This window comes from Cryptotermes secundus, unplaced genomic scaffold, assembly GCF_002891405.2.
Source record: "Cryptotermes secundus unplaced genomic scaffold, Csec_1.0 scaffold152, whole genome shotgun sequence".
Lineage (NCBI taxonomy): Eukaryota > Metazoa > Arthropoda > Insecta > Blattodea > Kalotermitidae > Cryptotermes > Cryptotermes secundus.
The window spans coordinates 546,694-574,622 of record NW_019720705.1 but is presented as its reverse complement, the minus strand read 5'-3'; the positions used below and the strand labels follow the sequence as shown (position 1 = coordinate 574,622).

The 27,929-nt window shown below is 37.8% G+C and overlaps 1 protein-coding gene across 3 annotated transcripts in view; it reads right to left on the bottom strand.

Moving 5' to 3' along the window:
• Window positions 1-27,453, bottom strand: part of LOC111871169 (cytochrome P450 4C1) — a 35,771-nt gene extending 8,318 nt beyond the window's left edge. For 2 of the 3 annotated variants that reach the window (XM_023864066.2, XM_023864076.2), the window contains exons 1-13: window positions 27,317-27,453; window positions 23,555-23,765; window positions 20,530-20,636; window positions 19,155-19,245; window positions 18,759-18,944; window positions 18,075-18,144; window positions 15,915-16,041; window positions 13,998-14,073; window positions 12,376-12,485; window positions 10,768-10,836; window positions 9,265-9,433; window positions 6,761-6,940; window positions 4,076-4,239 (exon numbers count right to left, since the gene is read on the bottom strand). In XM_023864066.2, the coding sequence (XP_023719834.1) occupies window positions 4,082-4,239; window positions 6,761-6,940; window positions 9,265-9,433; window positions 10,768-10,836; window positions 12,376-12,485; window positions 13,998-14,073; window positions 15,915-16,041; window positions 18,075-18,144; window positions 18,759-18,944; window positions 19,155-19,245; window positions 20,530-20,636; window positions 23,555-23,750 (1,539 nt within the window). In that variant the 5' untranslated portion in view covers window positions 23,751-23,765; window positions 27,317-27,453 and the 3' untranslated portion in view covers window positions 4,076-4,081. Of the gene's footprint in view, window positions 1-3,657; window positions 3,677-4,075; window positions 4,240-6,760; window positions 6,941-9,264; window positions 9,434-10,767; window positions 10,837-12,375; window positions 12,486-13,997; window positions 14,074-15,914; window positions 16,042-18,074; window positions 18,145-18,758; window positions 18,945-19,154; window positions 19,246-20,529; window positions 20,637-23,554; window positions 23,766-27,316 lie in introns of those variants that run through there. The other variant, XM_033754273.1, reaches the window with a different exon arrangement.
• Window positions 27,454-27,929: the final 476 nt, after the last annotated feature.

Sequence of the window (27,929 nt, the reverse complement as noted above, 5' to 3'; positions counted from 1 at the left end):
CTTAGTTTGTTCAATGTTTACTTCTAGACCAACCTCTTTGCTTGCAGCAATTAAAGTTTCTTTGTTCTACTTTATGGTATCTACATCACCAAGTAGATTCACATCATCAGCATAGACCAACAGCTGATGTGTCCCGTTTATTTCTGTCCCACCTGGTTTCCCTGGACCTTCCTAATGGCATATTCTACAGCAAAGTTGAAAAGGAGTGGCGATAAAGCATCTCCTTGTGTTAAACCGTTCTGGATAGGAAATTTATCAGACAAATATTTACATATACAGACTTTATTATACATTTCATTTAAACACATTTTAACTTGGGTCACCCCTACTGAACATCAGTTTCAAGATACTTTTGAATTTTATAAAAACAAGTTTATGATAAATGAAATATGACACAATATAAATATCTTGAATATCTGTAGCTTTAATTTGAAACATATTCTAACACCCGTATTTGTTGTTAAGTAGCATGTGAGCTGCCCTCAGATGTTCATACATTTTGAACTCTTCAGAAATGAAAAGTGGTTTTTGGTGTGCTATCTATGTGCACGAGAGGGAGAGAGATAGAGTTACTAGTGCTTGAATGGATGGATATATTTTAGGTATTAAAGATCTTATCCATCTTAGATTAATGCCTAACAAATATGAAGCTTCCAGCTCCAAAAACCTAAAATACAAAATGGCGATTTTCTTGAAAATGGCTCTGATGAGTGTAATTAAATTTCAGTCATTTATGGAGACCACCTCTCTAAACGAAACTTCATATATGGTATCTTCATGAAAATAGGAGTACTTGCACTAGGGACCCAAATGTGAAATGTTTGGTTTGTTGAAACTAGCTTGGCCAGTCAAACAGATTTTATTTTTGTTCAGTATTCAGCAACCAGCAGTGGTCTACCAAAGAACAATCTGTTTTGTTTCCAGGATAACACTGTCAAGGTCAATTGTATATCAGAAAGAACATTTAATATATTCCCACCATTTTTTATGTATTTTTACATCTGCGCTTTCTTTGCGATAACTTTTTTTGGAATTATGTATGTGTCAAAACTGCCGCTTTCTTTCTCGATTTCAATCTAGATGCCCCCCAAAAAGTTGAAAAAGTAAACAATATTTTGTAAACACAGTAACATAATGCAAGATTTCATCCATTTGTGCTTTTTTATTTCCTATCATACACTACATTTCAAACCAAAACTATATATTTATACAGAACATTACCTGCAAGGGCACTTCACACTACATGAGCACACCAGTTCCTTTCCTTCAAAGACACATTCTACCACATCTTCAGCCAACAAGGAACCACATTATACTATGTCTTCACAACACAACAAACCTTGTCTTCAAATATGCATATTTCATTACATCAATCAACCTTGACTACCCAAGAACAAGAACAAGAGATAAACACTGAAAATGTTATTCCAAGTAACCATAAGAAATAAAATATTGCACAACTTAGAATTGTTATTTATCCTGGATTGGCCAAGAAGGTCCATATAAAAAGTATCGGGAAAAATCTTTCCCTTACATGACTGTACACCGCAGCACGCTCGCACTGCGCAGGCGTGGTAGTGGGGGTCTAACCTTTAACACGCGCCATTCGCCTGAGCGCGTTCATAGAGGCCAGGCCGTGTTTTCAGTGGACCCCTGTCGAGTGAGTCGGTACAAGCGCAGAATGAAGTGAACGATTGAACAGAGGTACGCCATCAAGTTTTGTGTTGGACTGGGGAAATCGGGTACGGAGACATTGGGCATGATTCGCCAACTGTTTAAGGATGAAAGCATGTCACAAACTGCAGTTTTTAAGTGGCACAAGCTCTTCAAAAGTGGCTGACAGAGTGTGGAGGATGAGCCCCGCGGTGGATGGCTGTCAACGTCAAGAACCGACAACAACGTGCAACGTGTGCGTAACGTACTCAATTCAGACCGTCTGTTAAGTGTGCGCATGATTGCAGATCGTGTTGGCATTGATAAGATGACGGTGCACACCATTATCACTGAAGATTTGGCGATGCAGTCACACCTGCTCCAAGGTGACCGACTACCTGACAAAAAACGGCATCGTAACGGTACCCCAACCCCCCTACAGTCCCAACTTGGCACCAGCAGACTTTTTCCTGTTCCTGAAAGTGAAATCCTCCCTCAAAATGCACCATCATGGGACCCCGAGTGCCGTCAAAGAGGCTTGCATGTGGACCCTTAAGGACCTTCCGGAATCTGCCTACCAGGGAACCTTCATGTCGTGGCAACGCCGTTGGCAAAAGTGTATCGATGCACAAGGGATGTATTTTGAAGAATTTTGAGGCATTGTAGCAATATCTGAAATAAATCTATTTTCCCGGAACTTTTCCCGATACTTTTCATATGGACCTTGTACAGAGAAGGAAGATAAAACACAAGGGTGTGAAGTGCCAAGTTATGTAGAAAATTCAGTGACTTAAGTCCATACATTAAAGAAACCTTATATTTGGACAGATACTGTTATACTTTAAACAACACAAATGTATTTTAATTGCATTGATGTTTTAGTTTACCCTTAATTGTAAAAATCCCTTTATGACAACCTATGTTTATCATACATGTAAGATATTTCTTTGTAGTGATGGTATTTGCCTTCTGATGGTGGGCAGTACTGACCAAAATACGTAAAGGTTTTATTTTGTATTAAACTTGTTGCACCCAGTGGAGCTTGCTACTCATTCATCTAGGAAAAATTGACAGCTTAAGATGTCTTATAAAAAGACACTTTACAAGCTTTTATCTCTTTAGGCAAGGCAGGCATTTCTATGCTGTTATTTGTAATGGAAACCCTTGCTCATCTCATGTGATCAAGAAGCTAATAGTCACTCAAAGAATCAAGAAATTCCCCATCTTTTATGTAACTTGAAGGTTCATTGCAGTCTTCAGAAGCAGGGCCTGTGCTCTAGTACAGGTCAACCATTTAGCTGCCTGGGGTGGTATGATTTTAGGGGCAGTACTTTTATAAACTGCCTTTTTTTTTCTTCCATTTTTTGTTGAATGATGATTTCTGATGATTGGCAGTAATTTAAACATGTTGTGAAAAAATATAAATATAATATAATACTATATATATAATATAAATGACACCATTGATGACATGGAAATTCCCTGTTACTAATTTTTGCCAAGTTTTGAAAAATTTGATCTATGTTTACCTGAAGTGGGAGCTGAAAATTTTCTTTTTGCCTGGGATGGCATTTTAGGCTTGCGTTGGCCTTGTTGACAACAGCCTGCTACTGGACCTTATCCTGAGCTAATGATTTCAGTCCACATCACATCCTATTTCTTTAAGCTCTACTGTAATAGTGTTTTGGCAAATGACCTTTTATATAGCATAATACTTTCATTGATGGTAACTTTTGTCTAGTACACACAAGTACATTATCCACACATACCTACTGCCCTTTGGTGAAAAAGTACATAACTCAGTATGTTTGAAATTTCCACTGGCATGTGAATATAAGAAGTAGGTTCAAAATAGAATCTAGTAACTTTTTAATGATGAAATGATAAGCACGAGGTAGCGTAGTGGTTAAGGCACTATGCTAAAGTTGGAAGGTTGCGGGTTCAAATACTGATGAGGTCATTGGATTTTTTCAGTTGACCTAATCCTTCCAGCAGCACTATGGCCCTGGGGTTCACTCAGCCTCTAAAAGAAATGAGTACCAGGAATTAAATAAATAATTTTCCTGGAGAGTAGAGCGCGGGCAGCGCGTAAGGCTGACAACCTTACCGCCATCTCTGAGCTGATTGTCTAGATAGTGTGGGACCCTTAACGTCTCACAACCCTATGGGCCTTCATGGCCTGTTACAGGGATAGCTTTACTTTTTACTTTTACCTACTGCCCTTTGGTGAAAAAGTACATAAGTCAGTATGTTTGAAATTTCCACTGGCATGTGAATATAAGAAGTAGGTTCAAAATAGAATCTAGTAACTTTTTAATGATGAAATGATAAACATCACTAACTAGCAATGACATTCCCTGTTTCAGCCTCTGGCACATGTTTTATGTATGAAAGTATATAATACTAGCATTCCATTACTTACATTTGTTTATCTTGGTGTAATCTTAATCCTGAGCCCATGTTTTGGTTTTAGTATTAGCTGAAACATCAAGTCAATGTCTTCCCTTCTGTCCAGGGACTCCAACTTGAATTTTCTCAATACAGTGGACAAGACAGCCTTCTCTTCAAGTAGAGCAAAGCGCTGACCTGAAAATTGCATGTTACTGTGAAGCTTTTTAAACTTAATTTTTCTGCAAAAATTTTTATTGCACAAATGAATAAATATTAGTGTCATATTTCTGTTATGACCATTTCCAGCTACCATCTTTTCCATCCGTTACTTATAAGAATGATGTGAGCTTAATGATATAGACGAATATTTCAGAAATTTAAATACATCAAAACTCTCCTAAACAAGGCATCGTACATGCCACACCTCAAAACCTAATCCCATGAAATAGAAATTCTTACTGAGAAGCTGATAGTCAATTGGTTGATCAAGAAATGTCCTGCTATTCGTGGAACATGAAATATTCATATTGTGTTTGCAGGAGCCTCCACATGACCTTGAACTGAGTCATGTGGCTTAAGCCCATATGCTTCACTCTATTTCTTTTCTTTTCCTTGATATCCAATTTAGTATTGACTTCTTGTCTATGAATGTCTCCCTCTGCCTTCCAGTGAGTGTTTTACCTGCCATGTCTCATGTGCATGGAATTGACAAGCCCAATAGGATTTGTGAATACAAATTGTGAAATTCCACATACATTTTTTGCATAATTCCTATGTGATTGCTGACTATAACATTACTATTGGCTAAGATAAATGTCTTATACATATAATGAAGAGTGTGNACCTTGAACTGAGTCATGTGGATTCAGCCCATATGCTTCACTCTATTTCTTTTCTTTTCCTTGATATCCAATTTAGTATTGACTTCTTGTCTATGAATGTCTCCCTCTGCCTTCCAGTGAGTGTTTTACCTGCCATGTCTCATGTGCATGGAATTGACAAGCCCAATAGGATTTGTGAATACAAATTGTGAAATTCCACATACATTTTTTGCATAATTCCTATGTGAAAGCATATGTTTGTAATCCATTTTGTTTGTCATATTGGTGTGTAAATGTATATCCAGTGACACCTCAAAAAGTGCATGTCTGGTGTTTCAGTTTACATCCTTTCAGATATATTCAGAGCTCTGTTTTCACTTCTATACATATTAATAGGAGCTGCTATTACCTTATCAAATTTAAGCTGTTTTTCTTTTCCAGTTTTACTTTTTAGTGTTCTTTGTATTGTTCCACACACAGCTTCTGTTCAAGATATTTGTCATAGCTGTATGTGCCACAGCCAAGGTAGTTAAGAGTTCTGAAATTGTTCAGTCATTTCATCATGTATTGCATTTTTTTATTTAATTTGGCATTTACCTTGAAAAGTTGTAAGTTATGATTTGTAGTTGATGAGTAGCTCTTTGTAAATTATGCCTTGTTTAGTGGATGTACACAGGAAGATTTTGGGTGAAGGCTGCCAAGAAAATTAGACAAATTCCTCTTTCAAATGGTATGGTTGCAAAACTTATCACGCTGAATGAATATCTTCATCATCAGGTGTTATTAAAGAAATCAAAAATGTTTTTCTTTTAATTGGCTGAATCAACAGATATCGGTAATTAAACTTATGTGCATTCAATATACTGTGACATGTCTGTGGAAAGCCATTTCATCGGCAAAGATCTGAATGACAGAATATGTTTCAGTTTGTGCTGATGGTCTAGCAACTATGACTGGTATGCATGTGGCATTAGTGTAAGCAAGTAGTACCACAATTTCAGAGTATATCAAGAAATGTATGCTTCTTGTAATAATTTAAGTATGTCCTGGCTATCAATACACTGAAGCTTTGCCAGACCAATATAAACACTTTTTTAAACAAGTAGATGTGTATTAGAAAATTCTTTATTACTTCCAAAATATTACCTATGTACGTATTTCCTTTGGAATAGCATTCCTTGCTGCCTCAGCTTTCTGTGCTTGTGACATTTTTATATTAAATTTGATTTATATATACAGGTCTGTGTACAATTAGTGAAATTTCATAAATATGTGTTAAATGTTTCTAAAGTAATGAATACTTAAAGTGCTCTCCAGCCTACAAAAAGTTGAGAAACTGAGCTTGTGTTTGTGTATGTGTGCGTGTATGGGGGATGGAAAATATTTTAACAAACTGTGTGTGGGATGGAGGTGTTCAAAGTCCTGTTTAGTAACACAGTTCATTTGTTGGCTTCACTTCATCTTAAAAGAGTTTCAGTTTCAGCATGCATATGTTGCCTTGCACATTCCTTTATATTATAGGGTGACAAATTTGAAGCTGAAGGTGGTCAGGTGATTAAAATCAGAAAGTTCGGAATTTAATCCCTAGCACAGCTTCTAAAGTTAGAATATAACTGACATGCAATAGAATGATATTTCTGAGTCACTTATACAGTGGCCAGTGATGCCATTCAGCAATCCCACTGACTTAACATTTTCTCATAAAAATGATTGGGTAAACAGAACAATAGTCAGTTTTTATTTGACAGAAGACCAACCCAATTCCCATCCAGCCATCCATTCAGTATCGTTTTAGTTATACCAGTTCTTTTATCAAAACTAACCGCTTCCTTATGCTCCCTCACATGGGAACGTTTCTGCATTTGTAAACTATTTTACATTAAATCATGTCTTACCAATGCAATTCCTGGGTCCAGCACTGAATGGAATATAAGCAAATGGATGTCGACCCTGAATTCGTCCAGGCAAGAAGTGGTCAGGGTTGAATTCTTCTGGATTGGGAAATACCTTTGGGTTTCGATGTATCACATATGGAATAATAGGAACGCATGTCCCAGCAGGGATAGTGTAGTTCTCTGAAATAACCCAGATGAAGCTTAGTACAAGATCAAATAACTCCTAGCTTCTGTCCTAAGGCATTGACTTCAACTGGTTCATCTGAACTGTATGGTTTTCTGGATACATTTTACTATTGTTATGAACTGTCCATGAATATCAATGTTATAAAAGTAAAGCATTGATCATTACGTTTGTTGAATCTGTAATTAAAATTACAAACCCAGAAATTATGTTGTGAAGAAAATGCTTTTAGCTGAAACATGGAATGATGCAATGATTTCTTAGCATATACAAATGTTGCAGATACTGTGAGACTACAGACTTTTTGTTATTACTGCCAGTGTTAGGTGGCATTATGGTGACAGAAGCAGAAACATTTTTCCTAAGAACGTGTTTTACTGTTAATTTCCTTGTGGAAACCTCCCTCATCTTTGGCCCTTTTTTGTATTTGGGATTCCAAATTTTTGTTTGGAGTTCCATTAGCGGTCAGAAGAGTTTCACAGGGCCAAGGTTTTGATAATACTGTCCAAAGGTATGAGGAAAATATATTTTGAGATAAAATTAGTTCATAACATTGGCAGCATTTTTATTGGTAAGATTCTGCCAGTTAGGCTTACTGTCCTCAGAAATTATATTAAATTCTAGAGGGGCCTCCTAGAGAATATTGTAGGCTTAGATGTGTAATGGATTGATTGTAGCAAATTTCAAATTTGCAAACCAGTGTAACATTAAGGTAACACATTCATAACACTTGTACATTGTGTCTCAGTATTGAGGATTCTTGTATCTCACCTTCTTCCATGGAGTACTGTTCATCTTGATAAGCTAATAGCCCCTTAGTAGCCAGCAAATATCCTGCAATTTATGGAACCCAAAAGTTTATTTCAGTGTTCACAGGAGCCCCCCCACTGGTCTGGCATCTTCACTCAGATGAGTCCAGTCCACAACCTCATTCTGTTTCCTCAAACCTGACTGTAATTTTATCCTTCAGTCTACCTGGGTCTTCCAAGTTGCCTCTTCCACTCACAGTTGCTAAAGAAATGTGTATATTACACATGCTATGTGGCCTCTGTATGTTGTCTCCTTTTATTCGATACCATAATAATGTTTGGTAATGAATATAAACTGTGAAGCTCTCTCATTACATAATTCTAATCTTCATGTTACTTCCTTCCATGGGTCCCAGTATTGTTCTCAGAACCCTGTTCCCAAAAGCCTCAGTGTGTGTTCTTCCCCTAGTCTGAGAGACCAAGTTTCAAATGCATACAGTTCAACATATAAAATTATAGTTTTTCATTTTTTAATCTTTATATTTTTAGAGAAGAAGTGGGAAAACAAAAATTTATCAATTGAACTGTAGCAACCATTCCCAGAGCCTGATCTCAACTTAATTTCTTCATGAATGTAATTTTGATTTGTTACAGTCATTTCCAAATACCTTCAACAATCCTGATGGAACTGCTAACTGTTTGTTAATGAAGTACCAGTTAATAATTCTGTTAATAGATATGTCTAGATAATATGTTGGATTTGAGAGTCTCACAGTGAGGACTGTGAAAATTACAATATTGTGTGCTGTTATGTTGTCTAGTTTGGTAGAGTTCTACAGGCCTTTTTCTTCAGGGTCAAAGAATAAGTGAATCAAGAAAGCAGCTATAAGCAGGTTCCTCTTGCATTCTGCTTAATGCTGGTTTCTTGCATGGCCTACTCCTTGACACTACAAAGCTTTACATCTTTGAAAATTGTATTCTACTAGATATCATCATCAGCATTCAGGGATTAAGCTGTGACTTCTTGTAGTCTTCGGTTGGTCTGTCCACCACATTTGTGGGTGTTCTAAGTCCCTCCTTCCATATGTTATCAAGATATCCTTTCCTCTCAGAATTTAAGAAATTAACATGTACTTTTTATGCTGTGGTTGGGGAATCATGGTTCGATTCCTGGCAGAGCAACAGATTTTTCTTTTCTTCACAGCATCCAGACATGCTCTGTGGCTTGTCCAGCCTTCTCTCCAGTGAGAATTGGGTGGTCTTTCCCCCTGGGGGAAAGCAGGCAGGGCATGAAGCCAGCAACTCCAGTGAGAAGCCCAGATTGAAATGTATGGAGCATTACCTGCACTCTCCCATTGATCTGCACAATGTGCTGCTTAATTCACTATGGGCATTATGTTTCTACCTTTCACCTTAAGAGAGTCGTTTTTTTTCACGCAGTAAATGATAATCTTGGGGGTGTACAGAATGTAGCTGGAGAGCTAAATTGTTCAGAGCAATATAATGCAGAGATTTCTTTCGTTTCTAACACACTAAAATAATAAAGTAGTGAATAAGTGGAGGTGACTCACTTATTTGCACATTCATGTCAAGTTTCCTGCTGAATCCTGGAACACTGGGATAGAGTCTCAGTGTTTCTTTGATGACTTGTTCCATGTATTTCATCTTTTGGAGATCATCATATGTTGCCTCTCTGTCAGAATCCCCAAAAATCTCTTTCAGTTCATTCATTACCTTTTCCTGTAAAGAAGTCAAATACTGTTTATTTATGATTAATAAAGTGTTTACTAATAACATATCGCTACTGCCAACACCACCGCCATTATCACTGCAACTTTTCTTCGTTCAAGTATTACCAGGGCTGAATATGAGGGTTGATGCCATTTACCATAGCGCCCCACTTCCTCTAACAGAACTATGTACAGTGTCCTAAGATGTTACAGATAGTTTATCCAGTGACAAAACATGCAGGAACAAATTCCAAAACCTGCACTGTAATTTTCTTTATGCCATATGTTGGCCATTCCCTAGGCTTTTATGCTAGTCAGGAGCATTTTCCTAATTCTGAAGAGTCATTTCCATCCCTAGTATTAAGAACTGTATCATATTTAAAACTTTTCTGAAACAGTAATATTTAGAAGACACAACAGGACCTCTTTAAAGGGACATTTGCTCATCTTAATGTTTCAAGGACATAGACAAACATTCATTAAATCTGAATCTTCAGTTCCAATGATTGTCACTGCCACAGGAACGTGCCATTAATAATATCCTAGATGAAATGTGAAGATATGCAGTGCCATAGTTCAGGCGTTTAGTCGCTGACTTCCCACCATGGTGGCTTTGGTTTGATCCCAGGTCACATCATGTGGGGTTTGTTTTGGACAAAGTGGCACTGGGGAAGGTTTTCTCCAAGTACAGTATGCGCCAAAAATACAGTACTGAAATGAAAAGACGTCCTGTTGATACCACTGTCTATTCATGTGAAGGCCCCTTGCATGACAGAACCTTCTCAAATCCTGAATAAATGATCTGATCACCATGTCCCTGTAGCTTCTTGGGTGACAGTAAGAGCATTGCCTTCCTCATTCTCAATGAAATAGGGGCCTAATATACTGTGTGCTGAGACGGCACACCATAGCGTCACACGTGTACTATGTAGCGGTTTCTGGACGATAACATCTGGCCGCTCAAACCAAGGAAGTGAGTTGCCTGGCGACCACTTCCATATTAGCAGAAATAATACTCACCTATGAATAGTTTTTCCTCCGTTGAGAGACCCATTTCCAACAACTGCACAATACAACTTCCTTTTCACTACTGGGAACATGTGCGGCTGGAGCTACGCCCGATTGACAAACGCACATGCACGAATTTCAGTACTGAATCTTTTGGCACATACTGTACATCGCTTTCCTCTGCCAATTCTCATTCCACCAAGTTCTCCATGTTCATTTATCATCCAGTGCTGGTACAGTAGGCCAAATAGTGGCCAATGTACCTAGAGGTCTCAGTCTAACTCAAACTCAAGAAACTTAAAAAAATATGAAGATATGGTCCAGTTTTAGTGTTACCTGAACATCAGGATATGAACCAAGTGTGAAAAGAGCCCAGGATATGGCTGCAGATGTAGTATCATGACCCTGAAAAGAGCCAACGAAGCATAATTTCAAAGAGCCTTATTGATATTCATGTAAGTAACAGTTCACACGAGAGAAAAATAATAAGTTGAAATACATGTTTCTGTTTTAAACAATGATACTGATGCTTTAAATTTTAAATATCATAGAATAAAATATCTTCTCTTTGCAAGTGTATACCTCAGATATTACTGAAGACATGAATGTTAAAACTTCTTCAGTTATACAAGTCAATTCTTCTGTGTATTGCATGTACACTTAATATGAAAACTTAATAGGACAAAACTGTTCTGCTTTGCAATCACATGCCATAAAAATTGAGGAAGTCTGTGATTTACGTAAGGGAAGTGTTCCTAAAACATGTTTCAGTGACGTAAATGGGGAATCGCTGCATTCATCTTTCAGCCTAATGTTATATCATACATGAAGACCACAAGTTTATTTACTGTGATTTAACAATGTTTCCACAAATCACGATTGTTAAAATGACATAAATAAGAGAGTATATATGCTGGCATTTTAAATATATATGAAATACGATATTGATATTTATGTAAGCAATTTATTGACTATTTAAACTGAACTATCTTGTAACCAGTTCTCGAAGGCTCAAGGATTTGACTCAATTATGAACAAGTTTGAAGTGGTTCATATTCTCTGAATTTATTTTCCTAGGAACCATTTTTATGTTGTCTTCATATCTTTAACTCATCCTTCCAAATGCCCACTTTGTAAGGGGTTTCTACAGCAGAACGCTGTTCTCATATTCTCTTTTCCCATCTTAGCTCTATGTTGAACCCATCATAACTCTCTTGGGTTATCTGCTGTCAGCGCTAAGTGAGTTGTTACAATTGCTTCATGAAAAACTGTATACATGAAAAAATGTATACATTGGGTACATAACTGTAAAAATGAATCCGGACATGTCTCTGAGAATATTACTTACATTTGTAATGTTAGTGAAAATCATGGCTATGAAGAACGGTTTATAAGGCACTTCATGGATGCAATCTCTCCTTTTCTAGGATTTGTCATGTATAGATCCTTAGTCCTCATTATAACTATCATATTAGGGTAACAGAGTGGGGGCCAGAATTGCACATTATATGTAGTGACAGGCTACCAGCTAGGCGGCCAAAGAATCATGGCTTAATTCTCAGCTGGAGCAAGATTTTTTCTCTCATCCACAGTGTGAAGACCATGTCTTGGGAGCATAAACCCACCTGTCAAATGGGTATAGGGGACTTTTTCTCTAGGGATAAAGAGGTTGGACCATGAAGCTGGCCACACACTTCCAGCTAGTGCCAAGATTAAGAACATAAAGCTATACCTCAGTTCGCCTATCTGTCTTAATTGCTTATAAACAACTTTACCCTCTAACATTGCCTATAGTACAAGAGGATGATAACTGTCTTGGAATTGCCACCAGCTATAACCTATGTAGGATCATTTTTTGTCCATTTTTATTGAGCTTCCAGTTTATTATACCAATTTGATGGTAAGCAGTGGCGGTATAATTACATTAATTCTCAATATCTTCACCTCAAACATGAATGTGTCCACTTGTTCTCTAATGTCAGTATCTGTCAACAGTCCTTCTTCCTCTGAGACATCTATCAGCAGGTCAAGGAAATTCATATGCTTTTTCTTACCTGTGAACACACGTGAGGAAACAGTTGTATTGCAGGAAGTGTAACATTTATTAATGATTATCAATACATGACTTTCAGTTACCCAGATGTGTACTGTGATGTTCTGGTAAAGGTCATAAAGTAGGACATTTGCGTATGATTGGCATTACAATTTTCATCACTTGTGTAGCAGCTGTTGCATCTGTGGTCATTGTAAGTAAAATTACCATTTCTGTTTCATTCTTGGTTCTTAATTAGAACAATTTACATCATTTTCAACAACCATTCTCACTTTCCTTTTTATTTTAGTAAATTTTTATGCTCTTCAAGAATAGTAACATGGTATTTTGTTTGTGTTCACAGACATTTTATTTCAAAACTGTTTATAAATATAAATTAAGTTACTTGCAATTAAAGCAACATATATACAAAATTTGATGTTCTCACAGCATTGAATATTGAGATCATGTTCTTCTGGGATATGAGGCCGTGTACTTTGGTGCTTAGCATTCTGGAGGAATCTTCTGTCTCAAATTTTAGAGCAGAAGTACTGAAGTTGAAGGCAGCAAGTTCCTCCAAAACGGTGGTACTTGGCTAAAAAATTACATGACCTCATATCCCACCAGAACAGCATAAACTCAAGTAGCATGATTATTTCCTTATCTTAAGTGTCCCTTTGGTAACTATAGCACCTGGGAGGTTTGGGCGCAAAACTGACTAGTCTTCTTGCCAGTTTCTACTTAAAGCTGTCATTTATGCTGGTAAGGAAACTTCAGTTCAGCTGAGTTCCATTTTGTTCATCTTTGGTCAAGTTTTAGACATAGAATATGTCTTACATACATGTCTAAAATTAACTGAAATATTACAACTTAGTTCATTCATACTGCCACACAATACAGATACTATTCATAAGAACAGACCAACTCAGATATTATATTCTGCTAACTAGGATGACATATTGATCTACAGAGTAAAATGTATGTTGTAATAGGATCTCAGCTGTCTTTGAAATTCATTTCTTCCATTTCCCTATGTTATTTGGTAATTTATTGTACATTGAATTCTCATACTCATTACGCCTTTCTTGAAAGATTTATTCTACAAAACTGAACATGGAGGTTCAACTTTATGCAAGTGTTATGATTATGAATTGCTGTATTTTGTACCAGTTTCTATCTATGTAGTTTTATGTGGTACTCGTATATCACTTCAGATATATACATGCAAACTACTAGAAGTATATTTATATTCTTAAAAAGTTGCTCACATGACATGTCTTCTTGCACCACTAATTATTCTTATAAGCCAGTTTTAATTTGAAAGTACTTCTAGTTGTTCTCATAACTCGAATTAAAATATCCATGACCAGGACTACAAAACTCTAAAAATTCCAAGCTAAAATGGATTTACGGTGATCTCTGAAGTTTCTTAGAATTTAACGACCAATACTAAAAAGATTAGATGACAAATAGTTCCACATACCAGTTTGACATCTCATTATTCACTACTCAAAAACATAATTTTGCACATTACCTGTCTGTTCAGCTGAAACTGTTCTGAGATCACTCTGTGTGCTCGCTCTATGTTCAGCTCTTCTCTCCCATATTACCTGCACAGCAACAAAGTCATATGTACCCCTACAGTGTTTTCTCTTCCACCCCACCCCCTTCCCCCCTGAAGGGAGATGCTAGTATTCTGGTGTGGCCAAGGTGACAATTCTGTAATAGCTTTTTCACAAAAAATAACCTAAACATTAAATTAGTTATATTAACATCTCTCATCACCTCACTTTCAGTTAAAAGAATGTCCATATATTTGCATTATATGAAACAAGCTAGGCTATAAGTACATAGGTAGCAATTCTGCTCCAGTCAGTCCCTGTTGCTTAATTATCTCAAAAACTGTATAGGACTGTTGGGCATAGAATGTGTTTAATTTCTGTATATACATTTTTGGAAATATTTTTTTTGCTTTGAAAAATGCTTTGCTAGTAAAGTTTCTGTTGTAGTTATCTATTTTAAAGAAAACTGGAATATGTTAACAAATTTTAATATATTCTCCAATATCAAATTCCTTGAAAATCCATTGGGCAGTTTTTGAGATGTTACTTGTAGATGGACAAACATTTTAATTAGTGTAGTTAAAGTAAGTTATTTAAAATCAGCTTTTAAAGCATGAAGGTCATTTGCCATACTCTGTATTCTACATAATGTTTTGATTCAGTTATTTATAAACCATCTAATATGTTGGATTTCATGACTGGAGGTGATATGTTCCTCTGAAACATCAATTCACACAAGATCTAAATGGTGCCACATCCCAGAAGACAGCAGTCCTAGAAAATGGAGTAGCTTACATTTTTGTAGGGGTAATAATCAAAATGTATTTAAGGTGCTATTCTGAATTGTGACTAGATGCATTAAAGAACCAGTGAATGTTCTTTAAGAATAGCAAAGTTGAGTACTAAATCCAAGGCCTAGAACTTAGAAGGCAGGATTGATAACTATTACATAATTTGCTGGTCATTTTCAACTAAAGATAAAATTAAGCATTTCAATTCTTGAGGTAATAAAACAAGCTGTTGAGAGTTAATTTGTCCACATGTTTTCCATTATTCCAGTGAACCTTTCTTGAGAAAGTAGGCCATGATCCTAAAGAAGGCCAATTATGAAAAGAAATGTTGTTGGTCTGTACATATTTTCAAGTCCAGAAATCAATTTGAAGTGTTCCATCTTCAAGTAATCTTTTATCATTATCAAGGAAATTAGGTTATTCTCCACCTTCAAGGTGTGAAGTGCCAGGTTCTATGGAACATTACCAAACCATTCATTCCATCCTAACATGGAGTGATAACTGAAAAGTGGAAATACAAGTCTCCAAATAGTTGAATGTTTAATAGTTCAAGGATTATGTTCTGATGAAACATTTACTTACAATACGTATTTAGAGTACTGTCCATTTGATTGACTGGGGCACTACTCACCTCCAACTAGTGCCGAGGTCAAGATAACGTGGATCTATACATCCACTTTCCTATATGTCTTCATCATAGTGCTTAATCACCTAAGCACAGGAACAACTTAACCTTCACTATTTGCTTCAACTCTACTTCAGCAGTTTCATTGAGATTATAAAAGTACACTATTTCTAATTGCCCAAAAGAGGCATATGTTGATGACTATGAGTACAAGCTTACCAATGCTCTTGTTATATGCACTGACCCACAAGTCTTGCATGTGGCACAGAAGATCGGTTAGACAGAGGATAAGTAGGAATGGAATAGTAAAAATAAACATTGCAATATGTAAGTAAGGAAGCTGAACTTATTATTACTGAAATGTTAGACCTTTAGTGGTTGCTTAATTACTCCAAAGAATCACCTCAACCCTACAGAAAATGCATGCCAAAACTTATTTTAACAGACCCCTGAGAAAAATAGCAATAACGTACTTTTTCAGTGAAGCCATGTAGAGTTTTGAGCACTCGGGCCTGCTCTAGACCAGAAGGGGTGAGTTTGAAAATGAAACGTCTGTGCAGCCATGGAGACATCTGCCGATGTATAAATAACTCCGAAATTCTGCAGCACAAAAGAATTGAAAAATTAAAATACATTAAAATCATAGTCATCTTATAGATAAATAAACTGTCTATAGTCAGAACAATTTCGCAGTGACATTTTAATGGAACCAGTCTATTTCTCCCCTGGTTAGGGACTGCCAATAGTTTGTTGTGCAGATGTACACATAGGACTGAAAAGGACACAAAACAACAAAGCTTGCAAAATTCTACCAAGTTTACATAGTTCGAATTTATGAAATGGCACAGTTCTCATGAATACTATGCAGATACCTACAGCTATGGATCTATGGAATGCAATGTAATGTAAATATAAGTGCAAGTATCCCTCACGCTCAATTTGTTGTGAATATGATTACATAATTTTCTCTATCTCTGCTGTGGCTCATATTGGAAAATGATTATACCATTGAATTTCTGCATCTTCTGAGTATATGTCACGTGGTTGCTATTCGCTGTTGTGTGACGTCACTGCCTACGCGGAAGTGTGTTTACGAAGCCAATGCCTAGAAGCGGGTTGCATAACCCCGTTGTTCCATTGTTGCGTGTTCGACCGTATGTGCTTTGCGGGCGTTACCTAGCAATTGATTTACATGTCACAATATTCATAGCAGTATGACATGCTACGTTGCGGATGTTATGCAGCCTTGTTTCATGGCAATAAGGAGGAGGCCACACAGCCTCTGTGATGTTACTTCCTTAAGCATGTTAAACCTAACCAAGAGTAACGTTTGAAAGGGCATTGCAGAACATTCTGTCTTCCCATTTCCTAGGAGAAAAACGATTGAAGTATACAGTACTATAATTTTATTTGTGTTTCTGTGCGGTCTTTCTTCCTAAAGGAGAGAACAAAATGAAGTTATCTGAAGACAGGGCACAGAAAATATTTGAATCTAAAGGCGCGTCCACATTACTCGTGCTCATGCTTGTTCTCGTGTGAATCGATATGCCCGCGAGTAATGTGGACAATATGACAAGTCACGAGACAAGCAAATTTTAAATTTTTAATTTAAAAACTATAGCCAATAAATTAAAATACGACTACAGCCTATACACACTACGAGTAAATATACGGATCCTCACGCGCCGAAGCCTGGCAAGCAACTGAATTAGTGTGGATGAAGATTTACGAGCACAAGTAAAAGCCAGACGAGCATAAGCCTGGCGAGCACGAGTAATGTGGACGCGCCTTAAGAGGAAGTAATAGGAGGATGGAGAATGTTACATGACGTGGAGGTTCATAGTCTGTACTCCACCAAATATTACCAGGATGAACAAATGAAGGATTGGATGGTAATTCCTGTATCGCTCTTGGGTAAGATGACTAATGCATACACACTTTAATCGATTGTTTTTTTTAAGAGGAGAGACATCATGGGAGATCTGGGCGTATGTGAGAGGATAACATTGAAATGCATTTCAATAAATAACATATGACTGTCCGGACTGAATATGCTCTAGGAAACACCTCTGAAATTGTTGCGCAGAATTTTCACGCAAGCTTAAGAACAGTGGTATTATTCTGTTGTTAAGCAGTGTGATATTTGTGATGTGTTTAGTTATAAACCTATGAGCAAGACAATGGCAACATACGAACACGCAAGTGCATGCACATTATCAATGTCCTAATAGTAATGTAAAAGTAAAGCTATCCCTGTACCAGGCCGTGAAGGCCCATAGGGTTGTGAGACGTTGAGAGTCCCACATTACCTTGACAATCGGTTCAAAGATGGCGGTGAGGTTGTCAGCCTTACGCGCCGGCCGCGCTTCACTCCCTAGGAAAATCATTTACTTAATTCCTGGTAGACATAAAAATCTTTTTAAGCAAACAAGAGAGGAAATGTTTGAGGCTAGTATTTACAAAGATCTCTAGAATTAGTGTTACATATGTTCTGGATTTCACGGAGTAGAGGGGTGGTGTTTTTGCGGTTCTCAGGGTCGTGAAACTGTATAGTATTACAAGCCAAATACCACATGGTATCGCAACTGAAAATATCAAACTCTGAAGGAAAAAATATTGTGCATTCTCCGTACCTTTTCACAGCTTTAATGTATTCCACTTGTCCACCTCTCTGGGCGTGGACAGATATGCCCATTGCTGTTTCTGCAACATAAAAAAATTGAAAAAACGGACCTCACAAAATAGCGCGTGCAATCACCAAAGAGTTATTTGAAGTATATTAAGGTCACTTACAAACAGGAATAATGACATTGAAATCAGTGAATTCTCCAATATCGAATTTTAAATATCCGTGGAAAGATTTGTTAGACACGCCAATAGTTCAGTTTATGCTCTTATATGAATCAGGCTTTCTTATGAATCGATATAACCGAAAGTCTGAATTCCCTGTCAATGTTCGGCGTAAGTCATCCATATTGAATTACTGAATGTATGGAACGGTTTATGGGAGACACTGAAAAGTTCGTCCGTGACTCTATGTCGACTAGGCTCTTGTGGATCAGGGTGGCTGAAAATAAAAATTCTCCAACAAATTTTGTTTAAAGACACCCACATTGAATCTCACAGGAATCTGTGGAACGGTGTATACAACGCAATGAGTAGTTCATTTGTAACGAAATGAACGTTTCTCTGTTGCTGTTTCTCCAAGAGGAACACTCTTAATCTCTATCATATTTTTCTACTTATCTCCATTTTGGAAAACAGGCCGAGACGGACGGACGAACAGATGGACACTGTATGTAGAAGGTATATCTTACCGCAGATTATATCCAGTGTACACATTGTGATAAGTGAGTTGATATCCACGAAGGGCTGTCCGACACATTCTTGAAGTTTCTGCACCAGAACCTGGCTATTTGAGTTGAACACCTGAACATACTCCTCAAGAATCTTGAAATGGAATGTTGGTGTAAGGATCTTGCGGTGTTCCTGCCATTTACTACCTATAATATATTGATAATTTATTATTATCAGGTATTCATTTTTTATTTTCGCCAATCCGTCTTACAATTATTCCCATTTAGATTTTCTTGATCCATTCTATAAATAATTTTAACCTATGACAAATGACGGGAAGAACACAGATAAAACTAAAGTCACTGGGATCTAAGACTAATCAGCTTCACAGCGGGGATCGCTGTGTGTTTACGAACCTGAGCTGGTGAGTAAGCCTTCCCCTAGCCACGGGTCTAAAAGTAAGTAATCCACACTCTTTTTGATGTGGGATCTGCTGCTGAGTATCGTCTGCAAGGAATGGATTTATAAAATATATAATTACACGCTATTTAGTAATGTTATATTAACTAAAATAAGAGGAGTTCTAGCTTCTGGGTCGTAACCTATTTTAGTCCGGTTAAAATCCACCCATGCTTTGAAGCAGGGATGCCGTTTGCTTATTGCTGAATTCCTGCTTGGCTTACTCTTCGGCCTTGTAAATGGAGACGCTACATTACTCAGAAACGTCGTATAACATCTACCACACTACACGACGTTACGTCCCAGAAAACAACTACTATTCACAGTTACTGATCCCGAGAACTTCAAATCCAACTTCTATAAAGAGATTCAACTTTTATGATAGTGGTAAAGACGATACAAAGGAGGGAACGTAAATTGTTGGAAGGGAAAAAAAATAAAAACTGCAATGAACATTAAAAGAGAGCGTTCTGGGTTTGTGCTTTGGTGTGTTATTTAAAAACATTTTATTGAAGACTCTGCAGACTATGATAGGGTGTGTGGCTAATTGGAAAAGATTCAGAAGGATATGGTCGCGGTATGGTCCACGCCATAGCTCAAGCGGTTAGTCGCTGGCTTCTCACCGCGGCGGCCCGGGTTCGATCCTGAGTCTTGTCAAGTGGGATTTGTGGTGGACGAAGTGGCGCTGGGGCAGGTTTTCTCCGAGTACTTCGGTTTCCCCTGCCAATCTTCATTCCACCAATTGCTCCACAATCACCCTCACCTATCATCTGTGGCAGGTACAATAGGCCAGAAATGGCCGCAGTACAAGGGACTTAGTCCCATCCCACTAGCAATAAAAAAAACTTTATTTGCTTGGGGGGACATACGAAAACCACGGAGAACTTCAGTCCGTATAGCCGGTCCTCCAGCCGAGAATCAGACTGGGAACTTCCCGAGTACAAGACTAGAGCGTTACTTACACTGCATACTGTTTGGTTTTTCGGATCTTCTTATATTGTTATTGAATCGTCATAATTCTGTATTTTGGGTAATGATTACATTCTTAGCTTTATTTATCTTAATTGTGCCAACAGCTATATAGAGAAGAGCTAATAAATGCAAATTAGAAGCAGTATGCGCACAAATCTTGTGCCATTAACATCTTTTTTGTGCATATAAATTTTAATGCTTCTGAAAATTGATATTTTTCATCAGAATTGAAAACATTAATTTAATAATATAAACAAATACTATTTCCTTACTTACTTCAATATCATCTGGATATATATTTTTCGTAAGAATTGAAAACATTAACTTAATAATATAAATAAATACTATTTTCTTACTTACTTCAATATCATCTGGATCTGTAATAAACACCTCGGGGAATCCCAAAATCCAGATGCGAAATACTGGCGAATATTCCTTATGTAGTTGAACAATTACATTAATTATCTCTGAAACGTATACCACATTATTATAGTTATTATGTTATTGTTGAAAGATCATCATTAAATTAGGTTCGTTTTCCAATTAATGATTCTATGTCTTCAAAACAGCAAACACTTTGCACATGCTCTTGTTGCTAATTAAAAGCAGGCGCTAGTTGTATAACGAAATGTATTGTGAAATCATATGAAGTCATGAAGTGTTTTATCTGATTCCATAAAAACACAAATTTCTAATAGAGACATAATTGGAACCAAAATTGTTGTAGATACTGTGCAATTTTTAATAAATGAAAAATACTAATACATGAGCATTCAGTCTTGGAATCATATCTCGATTTACACTGCAAGGCGGAATTCGGGAATAAAAGAATAAAACTCCATTTATTATGATTTTATTAAAACTTGAGAACTGTTAGATGCACAGACCTGTGTTCCGATTATGTTTTCATTTTGATTTATTTATGGACACCGCCTGTAGGTAGACCGTATAGCATTGAATGGCAGGAGGGTAGATCAATTGAAATGGATTTGGAAACAAGTAATCGTGGTGTACTCACGGTACTATCGCAGCATTTACGTTGAGGGACTTGGGAAAATCGTATAGAACGCCATTTGGGACACCAGTATTCCGGTTAAAAGTTCGAACCTAGCATCCCAGTATGCTTGCCATTAGATTATCCAGCTCGGTTGGCTGGTGTCTGTTGACATAAACATGGCTTCGAAATTAGTTGCTATTTCAGACGCTACGTAGTCTAGACACTGAAAGAGTTAAATGACTTATGAAACAAATAATTATTTTATAAAATGTTAGTGGAAATGACCTTCAAAAGAAAACAGCAAGTCTCTTGTCGAATTTCTGCGTTTCCAATCCTTTTTCACGTATCCCTGTCAACATATTATATTTATAGGCTATAGTAGTTTTCATCAACTCAATTTAATAAATTTACTACAATTTGCCGCACCATCTGTTATCACACTAAGCTGTCAGCCAACATACAAACTTACTAGTGGTGCCGATATCGGCGTTCCCTGGAACTATTTGCAACTGTCGCCGAGCAAGCGTTATGTTCCTTGTGTGAGTATGAATGTGTGTCGAGTGTGAGCGAGTGTGTGAGCGTGTGCGTAGCATATACAGCACGAAACGAAATTCGCACATAAGCTCTAAATGTTATGACTCAAATATAACATATGACCTGAGACGCTTAGTTTTATGAATACACGTCACTGTCAAGGGGAATGACATAATTCTCGACAGTGTTACTTTATCACGAAGATACGAAGACAAGCAGCAGTGTACAGCAGGAATCAATCTTGATCTTATAATCACGGAACACATACGACGAATACTTAACATGCTCTTCACCCTCGGTTAACTGTCGTAGTCGAACTGATATTGCTGAAAGGAAATACGCTCTACGTTTTCCTAATCGACGTCATCCAGACGCTAATGTGATTCGATGGTTGGAGCAAGGTCTCCATGAGACAGGAAGTGTAACATCTATGGCACCCATAAATTTAAAAGCAACAATGGCATCAGCCAATGAATTTGCCATATTTTCGTCTGTGAAACAAAAGCTGTGGAGAATCTCAGGCAATATCGCGTTAGAATTTGAACTATCCGAAATGAAAGCCCTCGAGATACTTCTTGATGCACAATTATGCATACACAGCTACTCGCGAGAGACAAATCTGATACCAGACAATCGTCCTCTATGAATTAAATTTGCTGCTGGCTACTACATCAACACACTATGGATGACCTTTTCATACAATACTCTGTGAACGGACAACGTATGTTTTACGAGCGAGTGTGTGTTCAGTGTTCATAACAGTCACATCTGATTCCAGACTACTGTCCTCTGATACCTGATGGGCAGACTGATAAACGACACAGTGATTTTTCGGAAACTGTTCTACCGCTGCTGCTTGAAGATACGTCTCGAATTGTGAAGTAGAGAATGAGGTTTCAACACTATAAGCTCCAGCTCAGTATGGGAAAGATGTCCGACGGTGGTTGAACGCGACATATCTGGGAAGGTGAACTGGAGGTTGAGGGCCGATTGCATGGTCTCCTTAGTCGCAAGGCCTAAATCTGACGGATACTTTTCTTGCAGAGGTCACTGAAGGAGCACGTTTATGCAGTCCCTCCTAGGACTATGGAGAAGCTCTCGTGGCAAGACCTCAAGCAGCTGTGGCAAAGGTCGTTGCCAACACGTTAAGACGTGTTGTAGGAAATTGTGTGTGGCTCATTACCTTCAGGCTTGAATTGAACGGAGGCCGAATCAAACACTTATTGCAAACTACAAGGCGCCCTTAATTAGATTATTTGATAGCTTGCGCCATTTGATGGTGACGTGTTTCTTGAAAACCAAACGTCGCAGGACTTACTTACTCATGGTGCTTAGTCCTTCTGGAGGAGCCGCCAATTCTGCAGCTACTCAAGAATTTCCCAACATTTTACGGAATCCGAAGGTTCATTTCCGTATTCACAAGAGCCATCCTCTGATCCCTATCCCGAGCCAGATCAATCCAATACTTATCATCCATGCTGTCTCTCTAAGATATACATTTTAATATTGTCCACCCACCTACGCCTTAGTCTTCCCAGTGGTGTCTTTCCTTCTGGCTTTCCCACCAATATCCTATACGCGTTCTTAGTCTCCCCCATTCGTGCTACATGCCCTGCCCACCTCATCCTCCTCGACTTGATCATTCTAATTATACTTGGAGAATAGTACAAGTTATGAAGCTCCTCATTATGCAGTTTTCTCCAAACTCCTGTCACTTCAGCTCTCAACGACGCAGTACATTTGTTTTAAAATATTTTGGAGTTTCCTTCACAATGAATAACATTAATGGGGGTTTGGACACGAATTTAATTTCTTCCTTTTTACAGAGGACTAATACACGAAATGTGTACGTACGATCCCCTGGAACGTTAAATTTCAATATGTTCCCAAAGAAAGGTACAGTTTTTGGCCCAGGTATCAGCTCAATTTTCTCCGTATCACTTCTTCTGAGAATCCAACTGTAGTCATAAGGGAACACGATGAACAGGATCCAAAGTACCAGGAAGATGACCAGGGCCACAACGGCGCAAATTAATGTCAGCATATCCATAGACGTTGAAGTCTTCTGAAATGCAAAACAGTAAAGTGTAGTAGCAGGTTATGTTGACTGTAAACACAGAAACTTTTCAATACAAGTGTGATGCAAAACGTTTCATACATACCTCCTTTAACACAACGAAGGAATTGACTTTCATGAACACTAAGGATCTTTCATCCATGAAATATGCAATGAGATCCTCTCAGCAGTGCACATATTCGAGAACGAAAGGAAATACAGACGCAAGTCTATAGGAAGATCGACGGTGCTTTGCTTACTATAGGCTTACTTCTCGGTTTACGAAACTACTTTTTAGGCTACTCAGAAAAACGATAAACTACAGTGATATTTCTATTAACTACAAGACCTGAATTATTGGTTGGCCTACTGTTATACATACGGCCAAAATAACAACAAAATAATGTGCATCTACTACATATTAAGCTATATGTTGTTTCATACCAGTGACGGACTTGTGGTCAACGGTGTCCTAGCCACACACCTTCTGGGGGGGGGGGGTATTCTTTACCTAAATAAACGTGACTATGCCCGAAAATACGGCAATGCTAAATGTATATAAATGAACTCAGTAACATAAGTCACCTTTTTTGTTTAATACCGTATTTTAAAGCATATTTCTTAATTGTTTATATACGTACATATATAGACAGAGAAAGAAAACTTTCCTTGTTGGAAAATGTAACTTCTTTCAAGAAAAAAACGCATGAAAATTAAGCCTATACTATTATGAAAATACTCTTAAAATTTCTGAAGTCGTCAGATGCTTCTGATAGAGCATAAGTAATGCTTTACTCTTTTATGGATGCTGAACGATTTTTCACCAGATGGATTTGATACGGGCAGTTGTTAAAATAAATTAAGAATCGGCTCTGCGTGCGGAAATGTGGTGCTCTGACCATAAATACCGAGACTTAACTGTTGATAAAACACAGAAAATGTTGCAGCTCATCTTCAGAAACAACGGTTTCAACATCGTCTGTGTCTAGTTATGTCTGAATGCTGTCTTCCCACCCCTCAAACAAAAAGTTGCTTATAAAGAGCCTTTGAAGTAAGACCAAAATCAATTCCGTAGACTCTTGTGTTTCATTTTTAATTAATTCATCGCAAGTCGCATTATCATTTCCTACGATCAATTTCTTTTCGCCTTCTAAAATACGTTTCATCGTCTTTAACTCGAGTAAACCACTTAAACCAACTTATCTTGGTAGAAATTTAATCTCCTTAGCCAGTAGTTTCGACGGCAATATTTAATTACTGCGTCTGGCATACGTGTATCTCGATCTGATGATGTTTCTCTATTGCGAAAATCTTGTACTTGTATCTGTACCACATTTGTGCGACACCTTGTTTGAAAGAAACAAGGTGGAACGGAGAGACAGACGAATTTTGGGGTTCTGCGGTAGTGATGCAGAGGAAAGAAATTGCGTAGGGACCGGAAGTCAGCTTCAGGAAAGATGAAGGAACGAACCCAGAATCAGGATGGGTGCCGAAAACGATTAACCGTCGCCCGCAGAGGGACGAGCCGCTGAGTTTGTAACGAAACTAGAAACGGCAGAAGGTAATTTCGGCTTTCCCCCGTATCGTAGCAACTACAGAAGACCGGGTTTCCCCTTTTATTCCACGAACAATCCCATTGTTGTCACAATCCTAATGCTTTTTTTTTATCAGAAGAGGCAGTAGAGAAACAAGGAACAGAAATTGGATTTGGGAATAGGATCTCGGTAGACAACCTGTGACCCTATAAAAGCAGACGATAGAATAAATGATGTTAATTCAATTCTTGGGCGTTTACGATGTGTAAATGTGGGTAGGGTTACGACGTTTCGGAGGTATCGGGATCTTAGTTGTGTAGTGTGAGTAAGTTCCTGTGTGTATGTTTTGAAAGACTCAGGGGGAGGGGGAGAAGGGAGGAGGAGGGAGAATTAAAGGGGCTGTTTCATATCTCTGTCACGGGATTTGTGGGTCAAAACCGTCACAACTGCATATTTTATGTTTTTGTACAAGGTTTGTTATAAAACTTTGGTGTCCATAAATATTTACCCAGTTACTTTCGGGCTATGCGCAGGAACATATGTAGACTTTCATGTCAAGTTGTCTCCAAATATATCAGTTAAATGAAAACCGAGGTACCGCAACAAGCTTCCATAGTATTCTTCAATATTTTCGTGACCGTCTGTCCAGCTGTTCTCGAGTTTTTTCATGCGTACGGACGGAATAACTGACGGAAGGAAATTAAGAGGTGTTCTGCAGGGTTGCTTACATTCCTAAAAATGGCTGAAAGAGCTTTGGGCAAAGATTAGACCCAATGTGAATATCTGGATTAATACTGGCTCAAAAGGCCGCGCCATAGCTCAAGCGGTTAGTCGCTGTCTTGCCCAGGTTCGATCCCGGGTCTGGTCAAGTGGGATTTTTGGTGAATAAAGTGGCCCTGGGGCAGGTTGTCTCCGAGTTCTTCGGTTTCTCCTACCAATCTTCATTCCACAAATTGCTCCACGATCACCCTCACCTATCATCTGGGGCTGGTACAATAGACCAGAAGTGGCCGTATTACAAGGGACTTAGTCCCACGCAACTAGCAATAAAAAAAATAGTATTCGCTCAAGCAAATAAACGGGATATTAGCTTTAATAAGAAGAACAGCTCCATGGCTCAGAGTATTTATATAAAGGTTGAAGAATCACAGAAGAAAGTCGGAAAATTTCCACAATTAAATAAACCGAATGTTGTTTGCCATACCCACAAAGTCAAGCTATATGCCTGTACCAGTTTCTCTCATATCCACTTTAAGTTTTTCATCGCTTTTTCACCAGTTTAAAATTATAATCACATCTACATTCATTTCTCGAAATTGATTTCTTCTGTTCAGGTCTTCGACCGAATTACTATATACTTTATATGTTATAATATTTGACATCGTTCTATCATCTAATTAACCGTAATATATTTTGCGTAATTATATACACAGAATTTGAGTCATTCAATCACTCATACACTTACTTTTGTACTATTTTTAATTCATGCTATATTGTCTAGTCTAAGCTTCGTATAGTTTGGAAATTGAACAGAAACTAACTTGTACGAACCATTTATGAAAATGAGAATGTTAGCGTTGCAGTTCAGTAATAGTATGTGAGAAATTTGCGGCACCTGAAGATGACCCATTTGAAGTCGTAACATGTAGTTTATTTATATAAATAAATAATAAAGTACTGTTGTGTTGACGGTAATATTTATACATGATCGTTACATCTGTAGTTGTTGCAACCATCGAGTTACACAGCCAAGAGGAGACGCAAGGAGCGAATAACTCCAGGACTTACGAATGTTGAAATATTTTCAGGCAAGAAGTTGTGCGTACAAATTCGGAACTCGCTACAGCAACAGTATCTTATGTTACTGGTTTAATCTGGAAGTAATATCAGACTATTTTTGTAGAGTGCGCATGAATTATTTACGCCCGGAGCAGCTCGATCAATCCCACTGACTCATATTCGCCGCTCATTGCAAGGATATGTTATTCATCCTACAATTAGAACAAACCATTTAAATACACTTACTTGGTTAAAAATTAATCTTCTTAGCCAGTAGTTTCGACCATCACCACCTAACTCACTGTTCTACCGCGGTCAGTAAATTCCAACCCGCTCCTTCGCATTGGTAGCAACGAAATGGAAAGATCCGCGCAAACCTCGTATCCCCACTCTGCGCAAAGCAGGAGCAGGATTATCATACATACAAGGTTCTTTTCTTAACGACGTCTATGAAGTTTAGGTGGGGTTGGGGGGGATACGGAAAATTACCGATGTATTTGTGTGCCAATAGCATCACTTCCGTTTTTATGATATTAGGCAGAGCGGAAAGTAAACAAGAATTTATGTTAAAAACTTGTCCGTCAGTGGGATAAATTGTCGCCTGCCATCGCCCAGCAACAATTTAATAGTACAATAATCTATTTTGATTTGTTACGACGACAGCATAGAAAACTACGCGTCCAAAAATAATAAAATTATTCTTCTACTGATGCGTTTGTATACGCGGGAACGTGTTTACCTAGCTATTGCCTAGTAACGATAAGGGGTATGCACGTACAGACACACAGTACTCTTGGAGTTTGTGTTTTCTCTGCGGTCCGACAGGAAACTATACAAAGAGGACAACTCTCTGCTCACG